At 38.7% G+C, this 13,982-nt stretch overlaps 1 protein-coding gene across 1 annotated transcript in view; it reads right to left on the bottom strand.

Annotated features, from left to right (window-relative positions):
• Window positions 1-2,413: 2,413 nt before the first annotated feature.
• Window positions 2,414-13,982, bottom strand: part of LOC147995338 (LINE-1 retrotransposable element ORF2 protein-like) — a 121,185-nt gene continuing 109,616 nt past the window's right edge. Inside the window, exon 3 of the mRNA XM_087655071.1 lies at window positions 2,414-3,244. Within this exon, the coding sequence (XP_087511197.1) occupies window positions 3,132-3,244 (113 nt within the window). The 3' untranslated portion in view covers window positions 2,414-3,131. The remainder of the gene's footprint in view (window positions 3,245-13,982) is intronic.

Here is a 13,982-nt window from a genome sequence, read left to right on the forward strand (position 1 = left end):
GATGGTTGGAACTGGAAAATACCATCCTGCGTGAGGAAACCCAATCACAGAAAAACACACATGGTATGCACTCATTGATAAGTGCATTAGCCCAAATGCTTGAATTCCCCTAGATGCACACAACACATGAAACTCAAGACGAATTATCAAAATGCCAATGCTTCACTCCTTCTTTAAAAGTGGGAACAAGATAACCCTTGGCTGGGAATAGGCAGGCAAAGATTAAAACAGAGGCAGAAGGACCACCCATTCAGAGCCTGCCCCACATGTGGCCCATACATATACATCCACCCAATTAGACAAGATGGATGAAGCAAAGAAGTGAAGGCTGACAGGAACCGGATGTAGATCTCTCCTGAGAGAAACAGCCAGAATATAGCAAATACATGGGAGTATGCCAGCAACAAGCCACTGAACTGAGTTCGGGACCCCTGTTGAAGGAATCAGAAAAAGGACTGGAAGAGCTTGAAGGGGCTTTAGACACCATAAGAACAACAATGCCAAGCAACCAGAGCTTCCAGGGACTAAGCCATTACCCAAAGACTATACATGGACTGACCCTGGACTCTAACCTCATAGAGAGCAATGAATAGCCTAGTAAGAGCACCAGTGGAAGGGGAAGCCCTTGGTCCTGAGAAGACTGAACCCCCCAGTGAATGTGACTGTTGGGGGGAGGGTGGTGTTGGGGGGAGGATGGGGAGGGGAATACCCATATACAAGGGGAGGGGGAGTGGTCAGGGTAATGTTGGCCCGGAAACCGGGAAAGGGAATAACATTCGAAATGTAAATAATAAATACTCAAGTTAATAAAAAAAAGAAATACTCAAGTTAATAAAAAAAAAGAAAGAAAGAAAGAAAAGAAGAGCATTTTTCTATCCTTAGGAGCTTCTAGTTAGAATAATGCTTCAGATCATGAGATGTCTTTTAGGCAGCAGTGGGTCTGAAGAGGTCAATGGTGTTTTCCAGTGCTGATTGTATTTGAACACGAAGATGGAGTATCCACCACTTGCTTTTCTACTGTACTAACATGACTCTATTTGGCACTACATTAAGAATTTTCCTAATACTTTAGGCAGTCTAAGGACAGGAGCAGATTGTGCTCTCTTTTGGAGGTACATGGATCCTTATCAAAGTTGGGGACTTATAATTTTTTTGTACTTCACTTAGATGCTTGTATTTATTTTTTTGTGTTGTGGTATTAGCTATCATGATTGTATTGGGTTTTTTCCTAAGTCTTCATGGAAAACTATAGACATATAGTGTCAATGGTGGCTTGAAGTAGGGGATTCAGGAGAAGATAGCCAGAGTCTAAAACTGCTTAGGGTGTTTCTATCAACCTGATCTGTTGGATCCTAATGGAGAAGACTCAGCTAAAGAAGAAGCTATATAGGCTGATGCATTAGAGTTAAAAAATTACAGAGGATTGGGACCCTCTGAAAGGGCACATGAAATTAATCTGGCAGTCAGCTTCTACGGAGATTCTGTTTCTAATAACATTCACATTTAACCAATGGAAAAGACTCTGTTGAAGAAATATTTGGACACTCCTAAAGAGGATAATAAATAATTCAAAAGTATTCCATCTTGCTTCACCGGGATTTTGGAACTTTAAAACAAACTCTAATGGCCTGTAGTGAACATCATACGCATAGCATTATGTAGAGGTAGACAGCCAAATCAGGCTAATTTGTATAACAATTTGCCAATTGTACTTTGTTTTTTCATCCACAATTCTCTGCTTTCACTAATAACCTTAGTAAGTCACAAACCCATCCAGCCATCCACCTAACATGATTGTTTATCTGACTTTCCAGACACAAGTATTCTAGCAAATTACCTACATATGTAAAACGTAATTATCGGCAATCATGTTGCTGTTCGACTTGAAGGTACAGTTAAATATTAGAGTTAAAAGAACAATGTGTCACAAACCTACATGTCCTCATAAGTGGGTGCTATTCTCAGAACTCTGAGTGAGTCATGGCATTTTTTACTTCTTGTAATACACAGAGGATTGATCCTTTCAGACTTTTCTTGGTTCTTACAGATAATAGTTTAAGATGCACTTTGTCTGCCCTGTTTTCTGTGAGTGTTGCTGGAGAGTTTTTCTTTACTGGAGGATATATTCTGGAATGGAAAACATGACCATGGATATGGAAAGGACACTTTAGTGGTGGGGCTACAGAGTCAGAGTATTGATTCTTCTTCCTAAGCAGAGTATGTTCTGATTTTACCCACAATAAGCATACTCTGCACTGCACTTCGACTTTCCTAGGGATGGATAGAAAACTTGTCAACCACTTCAGAAATATCTGGTGACCCGTCCAGCAGGTCCAGTTATTCAGGGTCCCGAAGAGGCCTTCTACCTGTGTATCAAATGGGGGTGAAGAGAAGAAAGAGACCAAGCAAAAGTTCTATTGTCAAGGTCTCATTTATTGGGGCGAACGTTACAGCTTTTAAGGCTTTCAGGTAGGGGGAGTGTTCTTAGTGAAACACAAAGGATGGAGGGAGAAGGGCATCCCAGCACCAAGAGCAGAAGATGAAGAGGTCATGCGATAGAGACGCTGGAGACATCTGGTGTTTGCTCAGACTGAAACATCCTGTGAATGTTATCTTCCTGTGCCGTAAATTCATGGGAGAGGCTTTTGTCCAACACTCTCAAGACTTATGACAGTCATTTCAAGGTTGAACATCTGTGGCCATGCAGCCAAGAGTCATGTAGACACTTTGAGCCACAAAGCAGCCAGGCCCAAATCCAATACGGCTCCCTACAATCTGGTGTGCTTAGTCTAATTTTAATGTGAGTTTTGTAGGTAGATTCAGTCACATGTATACATTGGCTAATGGTGTGGATTTAGTTTCCCTACTTTACTCACTATCTGAAAACAGTGCTTTTACTCAGAAACGTGTAGGGAAGGTTCTGTCTTCCCTGGCTCTCAAAAATCCTCTGATTTTGTTTTTCCCTTTTTTGAACATCTGTGCATGTCCATGCATATCTCTTTATTAAAGACACCATATGCTAATGTATGCCATTAGGAAAGACTGGAGGAAAGTTCCAATACATAAAGAAACAGAAGTATCTTGACATCCATTAAAAGGACTGAACAGAAAAGACACAACATCATTTTGAACTACTCCAGATGATGAAGGAAACTAGGCTGGGAATGGACAGTCGAATCACATGGGTCTTTGTAGTTCTCTTCTTGTCTCTTACACATTTTCCTCAATAGCAAGAGCATAAGCCCTATGGAGAGAAGGAATATGTCAAAATATTTTTCTCATCTAGTCAAAAGTACTTCATTTCAGAGAAAACATATATTTGCTATTCTATTTGTCTGACACATTAACATTCCCTTGTGTGAATTGGAATCAATTCCTGGTAGACGGCCTTTGAATGCATTGAGCTCTGCTTGCTTCTGAATTCTAATTATGGGATCTCAAGTTACACAGAGTCATTTGTACCTGAAATTGTATCTTTATTAATATACATTCCCTGAAAAAATTAGATTGTACTGCTATAGCTGAAATTTCTCTACTCATAATATATTATTTGAAAATTTTTATTTTTATATTTATTTCTGCACAGAGTACATGAAATGGTTTTCTTTATGAGTCCATTGCAGATGACTCTGTTGAAGAGATGATATGAACTTTCATGGAAGTATTCTATAGCTTAATCATATAAAGAGCCATGATGCAATTTCCCAGCACTAGTCCTATGGAAAATCAGGTTTATGTTTGGTTCCAGATCCTTGCGCATGTATATTCTCAGACATTCAACTCCAAAAATTATGTTTCAGCATAATGGGCTCACTCTTTAACATTGCTTGAGTACAAATTGCAGTTTTCACGAACACAAAGACAAATCTTCCATCATTTACTTTTTCAGGTGGTTTGGTTGCAATGCTTTCTTGTGTCTTTCACTAAAATGTTGTGATACATCAGAAAGTCATCATGGATCACATGTATATCACTCCTATACTGTTGACTATGGTAGATTAATTGTACAAAATGATTGCCCTGGATCTTAAGAGAAAAACACTTATTTATTTTAGTAGAACAAAGAACATATAGTACTTAGAAAAATTTCTAACATTGTTTAAGGTTGAGAAATTTCTGGGCCAGATACTATTTGCGTATTTTACTTTGGGGGTAAAAAATGATTTCAATTAAATATTAATATTGAGTTTCCAGCAAGGATGAGGATGTGGCAGACTGCATCCTGAGAGGTGACTTTTCAAAGGTCTGCTCTGGGCCTGTGTCTTAACTGCATTCATCACTCATATATGCAAAATAGCTCTATGATTTAGAATGGTCAAAAAACCAGTGGGAGAGCCTCCAACAGATGAAGCTTCTGCATCACTAGTCACTTCATAATCTCCAAGCCCGGAAATCACAGAATTCCTTGGATGATTTTTGTTTCTCATGTTTCATTTTTAAAATGTAAACAGGCCATAATATCATACATCCAGTGAACAAACTAGACTGCTTTTAGGCTTGATTTCTTTCCTTGACAACAAAGTATAAGAGAATATTGGTGATTTCCTTGCCTCTAAGTGGTCAAAAGCACCAACAGGTTGTTGGCCTGTGCTGCTACATGTGAGGTGAGAGAATGGCTTTTAGCATAATTTTCTGTTTGCTTTTTGGTTTCTAATTTTCTATTCTTGTTTTTGACTTCATATGGTTATATGATGATATATGATCTTATTACAGCTAATTGCAATTTGGAAAGTCTACTCTTTAGTGTTCATATTGACTGTTCTTTAAAGCTTGTTTTATAAATGTATATTTTATAAAAGAGAATTCGATTAACAACTCTTTACTTTTGAGACAATTTTCTTTTCAATGTGATGTTTCACTGCTATACACGCAGAACTCATAAGCAGAGATTCATCTCTGTAAATCCTAAGCAACCTAGGTCATATATTGAAGGCAGCAAAAGATAGATAGTAAAATGATATGTGTTTTGGTTTATAGTGTGATTTGCTCCACAGACACATACTTTAGGACATGATCAGTAACATACTATATCATTCTACTATATATCATCTAACACCTAATATTAATCTGGACATACAAAATTTTTACTTGTCCTGTGGAAATTATTGAGAAATATGTCATCGAGAAATTAATGCCTGCTTATGAGTCAGTTCATACAATGTTTAGGTTTGTGATTCTGGAGCAATTTGCTCATGATGAATTTTTTTCAAGTTCCATCCATTTGTTTAAACTTTCATGGTATCATATTTTTATCAGCTGTTAAATACTGTTTTGTGTAAATGCAACTTACTGTCTTTATACACTATTCTGTTCAGAAACACATAGATTGTCTTGAGTCCTATGCCAAAAATGTCAACTCCTGACACCATCTTGAGAGAGAGTAATGTATGTTAGATGACCCAAAAAAGGAGACTAGACTCAAAACCGTATGGCAAAAATAAGTGAATGAAATAATTTGTAATGTCACTTTCTTATATTTATAGATTGGAGCTTCATCAAATTATCATTATAGAGGCATCACCCAGCAACTGATGTACTTAGATTAAAAGAGAACTATACCCAAACATTAGGCAGAGTTTATTGAATTCTGCTGAAGAGAAGGCAAGATTTTAGGAGGCAGAGATTTCGAGGACATGGCTACCAAACCCACAGATTCAACAAGCCTCACAGTGGCCCACTGAGACTTTCCAAACAAGCAGGGCATAGGATTGCACATACAATTTCTGATTATGTGTTATAGTTGTGTAGTTTGTGTTTATGTGTGTCTCCTAACACAGGAATCAGGAAATGTTCCTGGTGATTTTGCTTCCATTTTTGTATCTTTGACCTCCTACTAGAATTTGTGCCTAGGCTCAATGTGAAGGCATATGCCTAGCTTCATTGCAACTTGATTGATACCTTTGAAATACTTAACATTTTCTAAAAGTATAATAAAAGTATGAATGGAGATGTTGGTGGTTTGCATGGTTGGGAAGATATGGAAATGGAATATAATATGAGAGAATATGCTAAAAAGTTAACATCTAGGGATATATTAGTTAGCTCTGTGTGATGGTAGCTTTAGTGTAAAAATTTGACAAGAAAAGCACAGGGGAGAACATATCCTTTTTTAGCTCAGCTTATGGGGTTTGAACAGTTGACCTTTTTTAAAGAGCAATCTATTTAGATTTCTATGTCATTACTTGATGAAAAGAAATCAAATTATCTTTGGTCCTGACCTTGTTCTAGAAAGTTCTTGATGGGACTATTGTGCTGGTTTTTTTGTTAAGTGTGTATTGATACACCACAGGAAAAAGGAAAAAAAACACCTTCTGCAAGTCGTACTCTGACTTCCCAATGGAATCTTGGCAAGTGTTTGTCCACATACATGTGGATGTGCGCACACAGGCAAAAATAATGTATTCTAGAAATAATATATGTTAAATCAAATTTTAAAAATTACCTAATTGTTCTGCTCTGAAAAGAGTGGATTGGTTCCTTGATTTTTATTGTTATATTTTTGTTTAAATCATCCTGCTATCCATTCCCAATAGTTATGATGAAAAACAGCGTCACAGAAGCCAATGAGGAGAGCCCCAGTGTGAACTCTGTCTTCCTACATGCTAAGCATTAACTCTGTCAACTGACCTATGCCAACTCTACTACAATTTCCTGTGCCACCATTTATTTTTTTCTTTCTTCTAACTGAATCTCACTAACTTTCAGAGGCGTATATCCTATCATGCTTTGGTTTACTTGATGCAAAGAAGATAACATCATACTAAGAATAAGAATTTTCTCTTTTGTTGCTTACACTACTTTATTATGTCTGCCAACAGTTTTTCACTGCTCCCACCACCATCATGGTTGCATTGTATGTTTGCTATGGCATATTGTGGCAAATTTTAAAATCATGGTTTTTATGACTGTACCCCTAACAAAAATCCCACATTGGACCCAAACCTGCCTACTCTTCCTCGTTGTCCTTACAGGCACTTGTATGTGGTGAAGCAGGTTATCTTTCCTCCTGTTCATTCATCCTGGTGAGCATTCTCAGGACTACATAATTCCTTTTGGTGATAAGTAGGAACATTTTGAAGACAAGATGCAACATTCCTAAACAGACTTTGAGACAAAAGTTCCCCAAGGTGTAAGAGCTTAGCTATTTCCATTCAAGCCTAGAAAATTCACTGGATTTGGAATATGGAGCTTCTCAATGGCATATTTGTGTAAGTTATCTTGGAAAGGGAATTTTAAATTCTCATCAACACACCAAGTTGATTAAAAACAGTCAAAGACCATTCCTGATGTTGTCAGTTGTTCCTTTTCTGATAATCCTGTTGAATTTTGAGAGTCATTGTCATTCTGTGTGATGTCTCAAGTGTTATAACTACAGCAAGAGTTCTTCTAATTTTCAGACAATGCCTGTTGGATACATCCATGTATATATTGGGATGATTCCTGATTCTATTTTGCAGAAAGAATTTGGAGTTTTCAGAGAAGAGAGTGGGGCAGAAGAAAGCTTAAATTACAACTCAGTGTAAACCAACAAGAAAAAATGGACCAGGAAAGGATGAGTGATTGCTGAGTAGGAATATGGTGCTTCCCAAAGGAGAGTTCCTTGAGATGGGCATTCTAATCCTGAGGCATGACAATTTCAGATATTGGGTAGCAAAGGAACATTCCTCCTTACCATAATCTGTGACAGTCAAGGATTGAAGAATATTAGTTTGCCTATTTTCAAAGCCAAGAGGTGACAATTCAAAGCTATTTTGTTGCCCATTTTGCCTCTTTCTTTAACCAGACCCTGGGGGTGTAATTGGGAATAAAGATTCCATAAGAATATAGAAAAATGTCTAGTGCAGACAAGAAACTATCACAGACAATGAACAAAAAAAACCACAGAAACCTTTTGGTCAATTCTATGTTGCTTTTGTAATTTAGTGATATAAATCGATTGGTGTGTAGACCATGCACTTCCTTTGCCTGACTTTTTAAACAATATTTATGGCCCTAGAATGAGAAATCATGAGATCACTCTCTTTATAACCCTAGCTTCAGAAATCATGCCTTGAAACTTCTGAAGAAAAGTTATTTATGGTGCAGTTAGAAATAAGTTTGATGAGATATTTCTGTGATTATCTGCAGGGGAGAAGAGGAAATTTGAAGCTTCTTATATAAACACTTCTTGGCAGGGACATATAAGAACATAAATTCACAAAGCAAGCAGATCAAGCCTGGGCCTATACCTTTGGGGGAGTGAGGCATGTTCTTTTTCTGTTGGAAATTAGGTTTATGTGTTGACCTTCTATGCCTCCATGAATTGTAAGTTCAGTTGTACTTTTCTACTTACAGAGGCTGATGAACAACCACTGTATTCCATAAATTTCCTCACCAGCAGCAGTAGAAGAAAGAAATGGAGTGACTGACAACATACTTACAGTGTGTTCCTGTGCTAAGCTCATGGTCCTAAAGGCATCTCACAGTGAAGGAAGAATGAGAAGCTTGGGCAAGAGTAATACCAGAAATAAAACCTGATTTATCCAAATGAATACAAGAGCCTGGGTACTGAATGCAGAACTCAGTGCTTGAGGCAATGGAATTTGTTTTTCTATGATGCATTCTGAAATAACCTTTTCTTATGAGGTGTGTGAGATTCTAGTTGGTGTGACTGGTGGTGACTTTTTCCTTCCTTCTAGGTGCTTGGTAACAAAAGGCTTTGTTAGCAGTTCTAGAAAACTCTTCACACATCATTTCACTACTTGACATATAGTCCCCAGGTCATTACCATTCCTCTTGTTCCCTGTGCCTTATGCTCTGAGATAATATTGATTCATGCATGTTTTACCATATACAATTCTGTATTTTGTTCTCTCTCTTTCTCTGTCTTTTTCTGTTACTCTCTTTCCTTCTGTTTCATGTGAGTGTGATTGTTTGTATTTGCCATGTTTTTTACATTCTTTCTTTCCTTCATCCTGTATCTTTTTCTTCCCTCTGTATTTCTGCATACACATTTGTGTCTTTTTGTATCCTTCTAATATGCGGGAACTAAACTCCTCCTTTTCTTTCTAAGGATATGTATCTGTCATTCTTTCAAGGTGAGGCCAGTGCTGACATCTGGGGTCCACTTTAAGTACCATTTCTTTTGACATATGTGGTCTGGATGCATACTGGAATCCAATGAACATTATAGGAAGCTATCATGATGTGTGTCCTTATTCCCAGAATTTGGTACAATGTCTGACTCTGAAGAAATGATTACACCAGACTTAGAATTTTTGTTTGATGTTTGGAGAAAAGTCAGGTTTTTGGTACACTAAGATATGTGGCACAGGTTCCATAGAGTGTAACATGCTTAACTGTTCCTCCAGGCCTGATGAGTGAGCTCTTATAGTCAAGCTAACCTCAGGCTGGAATCCAAGACACTGCTGGCCTACTGCCAAGATAAAAAACTTTTAAAACTGCCAAGATGTCTCAGTACACAGAATCCAGAATTTGGCAATGCCTGAGCTATGGTTGTTCTGAACATGGGTTGAGTTCATGTGAACATATAATCACAAGTTTATAGGATTATTATTGTATGGTAGTGTTCTAAAACAAGACAAATCCTTCTTATGAGAAACAGAATGTAAATCAAAGTTAATTCATATTGGACCACGGAACATGAAAAATGATAACACGCAGGCCTCAGAAGATCATAAGTACTTCCCCCCCAAAAAGCACTCAATGCGATAAAGAATGAAAGTGGCTTCTCCAAAGAAACTCCTCTCAAGTTTCCCACCTAGTCACGGAATAGGCATTTCTTCCTTTCTTACTACACTATAGAATTTGTGGGTTTGATAAGCTTCTAGGACTGTCTTATTATGTTAAGTGAGTGATGTGCCTTCATTGTGATTAACAGGTAAAACCTCAGATGTTGTGAGATTGCTTACAAAATTTTTATCGCATGTCAAAAAATTGTTATATTTCTTTCATTCCATCTCTTGGGTAGTGAGGCATACATACAGCTGTTGGATACCACACATATGAATTATTAAAAAATTCATTCAAAACACATACATATCACAGCACAAAATACAAAACATGCAATCTCTATTCCCATCATAAAAAATTGAATATAGGAAAATTAATAACAAGTGCAAAACTATACTTTTATTAAGAAATGATCAAGCTTCCTGGTTGCTGCCGCTGCAGAGAGCCCCTGGGCAGCACCCCACAAGCGAACCTGAGCCTCGGGACCACAGGTAAGACCAAATTTTCTGCTGCAAGAAAGCTGCCTGGTGAGCTTGGGACACACGGAAGCAGAATTTCTCTAGGACCGGGCACGTTCTGTGTTTACCGGAAGTCCCACACCCGCGGATCCCGGCCCGCAGCAGCTCTCTGCTCCCAGACCCGGTGAGAGAGAGACCCAACCGCCTGGTCAGGTGGGCACTCCTGAGGCTGCAGAGCGGAAGAGACCACCAACACTGCTCACCCCTGCCCACATCCCTGGCCCAAGAGGAAACTGTATAAGGCCTCTGGGCTCCTGTGGGGAAGGGCCCAGGAGCGGCAGGACACCTGCCTGAGACACCGCCAGAACCTGAAAGAATCAGACCAGATAAACAGTTCTCTGCACCCAAATCCTGTGGGAGGGAGAGCTAAACCTTCAGAGAGGCAGACAAGTCTGGGAAACCAGAAGAGACTGCTCCCTGCACACACATCTCGGACGCCAGAGGAAAAAGCCAAAGACCATCTGGAACCCTGGTGCACTGAAGCTCCCGGAAGGGGCGGCACAGGTCTTCCTGGTTGCTGCCGCTGCAGAGAGCCCCTGGACAGCACCCCACGAGCGAACCTGAGCCTCGGGACCACAGGTAAGACCAACTTTTCTGCTGCAAGAAAGCTGCCTGGTGAACTCAAGACACAGGCCCACAGGAACAGCTGAAGACCTGTAGAGAGGAAAAACTACACGCCCGAAAGCAGAACACTCTGTCCCCATAACTGACTGAAAGAGAGGAAAACAGGTCTACAGCACTCCTGACACACAGGCTTATAGGACAGTCTAGCCACTGTCAGAAATAGCAGAACAAAGTAACACTAGAGATAATCTGATGGCGAGAGGCAAGCGCAGGAACCCAAGCAACAGAAACCAAGACTACATGCCATCATCGGAGCCCAATTCTCCCACCAAAACAAACATGGAATATCCAAACACACCAGAAAAGCAAGATCTAGTTTCAAAATCATATTTGATCATGATGCTGGAGGACATCAAGAAAGACATGAACACACTTAGGGAAACACAGGAAAACATTAATAAACAAGTAGAAGCCTACAGAGAGGAATCGCAAAAATCCCTGAAAGAATTCCAGGAAAACACAATCAAACAGTTGAAGGAATTAAAAATGGAAATAGAAGCAATCAAGAAAGAACACATGGAAACAACCCTGGATATAGAAAACCAAAAGAAGAGACAAGGAGCTGTAGATACAAGCTTCACCAACAGAATACAAGAGATGGAAGAGAGAATCTCAGGAGCAGAAGATTCCATAGAAATCATTGACTCAACTGTCAAAGATAATGTAAAGCGGAAAAAGCTACTGGTCCAAAACATACAGGAAATCCAGGACTCAATGAGAAGATCAAACCTACGGATAATAGGTATAGAAGAGAGTGAAGACTCCCAGCTCAAAGGACCAGTAGATATCTTCAACAAAATCATAGAAGAAAACTTCCCTAACATAAAAAAAGAGATACCCATAGACATACAAGAAGCCTACAGAACTCCAAATAGATTGGACCAGAAAAGAAACACTTCCTGTCACATAATTGTCAAAACACCAAACGCACAAAATAAAGAAAGAATATTAAAAGCAGTAAGGGAAAAAGGTCAAGTAACATATAAAGGGAGACCTATCAGAATCACACCAGACTTCTCGCCAGAAACTATGAAGGCCAGAAGATCCTGGACTGATGTCATACAGACCCTAAGAGAACACAAATGCCAGCCCAGGTTACTGTATCCAGCAAAACTCTCAATTAACATTGATGGAGAAACCAAGATATTCCATGACAAAACCAAATTTACACAATATCTTTCTACAAATCCAGCACTACAAAGGATAATAAATGGTAAAGCCCAACATAAGGAGGCAAGCTATACCGTAGAAGAAGCAAGAAACTAATCGTCTTGGCAACAAAACAAAGAGAATGAAAGCACACAAACATAACCTCACATACAAATATGAATATTAAGGGAAACAATAATCACTATTACTTAATATCTCTCAATATCAATGGCCTCAATTCCCCAATAAAAAGACATAGATTAACAAACTGGATAAGCAACGAGGACCCTGCATTCTGCTGCCTACAGGAAACACACCTCAGAGACAAAGACAGACACTACCTCAGAGTGAAAGGCTGGAAAACAACTTTCCAAGCAAATGGTCAGAAGAAGCAAGCTGGAGTAGCCATTCTAATATCAAATAAAATCAATTTCCAACTAAAAGTCATCAAAAAAGATAAGGAAGGACACTTCATATTCATCAAAGGAAAAATCCACCAAGATGAACTCTCAATCCTAAACATCTATGTCCCAAATACAAGGGCACCTACATACGTAAAAGAAACCTTACTAAAGCTCAAAACACACATTGCACCTCACACAATAATAGTGGGAGATTTCAACACCCCACTCTCATCAATGGACAGATCATGGAAACAGAAATTAAACAGTGATGTCGACAGAGTAAGAGAAGTCATGAGCCAAATGGACTTAACGGATATTTATAGAACATTCTATCCTAAAGCAAAAGGATATACCTTCTTCTCAGCTCCTCATGGTACTTTCTCCAAAATTGACCATATAATTGGTCAAAAAACGGGCCTCAACAGGTACAGAAAGATAGAAATAATCCCATGCGTGCTATCGGACCACCACGGCCTAAAACTGGTCTTCAATAACAATAAGGGAAGAATGCCCACTTATACGTGGAAATTGAACAATGCTCTACTCAATGATAACCTGGTCAAGGAAGAAATAAAGAAAGAAATTAAAAACTTTTTAGAATTTAATGAAAATGAAGATACAACATACTCAAACTTATGGGACACAATGAAAGCTGTGCTAAGAGGAAAATTCATAGTGCTGAGTGCCTGCAGAAAGAAACAGGAAAGAGCATATGTCAGCAGCTTGACAGCACACCTAAAAGCTCTAGAACAAAAAGAAGCAAATACACCCAGGAGGAGTAGAAGGCAGGAAATAATCAAACTCAGAGCTGAAATCAACCAAGTAGAAACAAAAAGGACCATAGAAAGGATCAACAGAACCAAAAGTTGGTTCTTTGAGAAAATCAACAAGATAGATAAACCCTTAGCCAGACTAACGAGAGGACACAGAGAGTGCGTCCAAATTAACAAAATCAGAAATGAAAAGGGAGACATAACTACAGATTCAGAGGAAATTCAAAAAATCATCAGATCTTACTATAAAAACCTATATTCAACAAAATTTGAAAATCTTCAGGAAATGGACATTTTCCTAGACAGATACCAGGTATCGAAGTTAAATCAGGAACAGATAAACCAGTTAAACAACCCCATAACTCCTAAGGAAATAGAAGCAGTCATTAAAGGTCTCCCAACCAAAAAGAGCCCAGGTCCAGACGGGTTTAGTGCAGAATTCTATCAAACCTTCATAGAAGACCTCATACCAGTATTATCCAAACTATTCCACAAAATTGAAACAGATGGAGCCTATCGAATTCCTTCTACGAAGCCACAATTACTCTTATACCTAAACCACACAAAGACACAACAAAGAAAGAGAACTTCAGACCAATTTCCCTTATGAATATCGACGCAAAAATACTCAATAAAATTCTGGCAAACCGAATTCAAGAGCACATCAAAACAATCATCCACCATGATCAAGTAGGCTTCATCCCAGGCATGCAGGGATGGTTTAATATACGGAAAACCATCAACGTGATCCATCATATAAACAAACTGAAAGAACAGAACCA

Source organism: Rattus norvegicus, chromosome 3 (genome assembly GCF_021556685.1).
Source record: "Rattus norvegicus strain SHRSP/BbbUtx chromosome 3, alternate assembly SHRSP_T2T, whole genome shotgun sequence".
Lineage (NCBI taxonomy): Eukaryota > Metazoa > Chordata > Mammalia > Rodentia > Muridae > Rattus > Rattus norvegicus.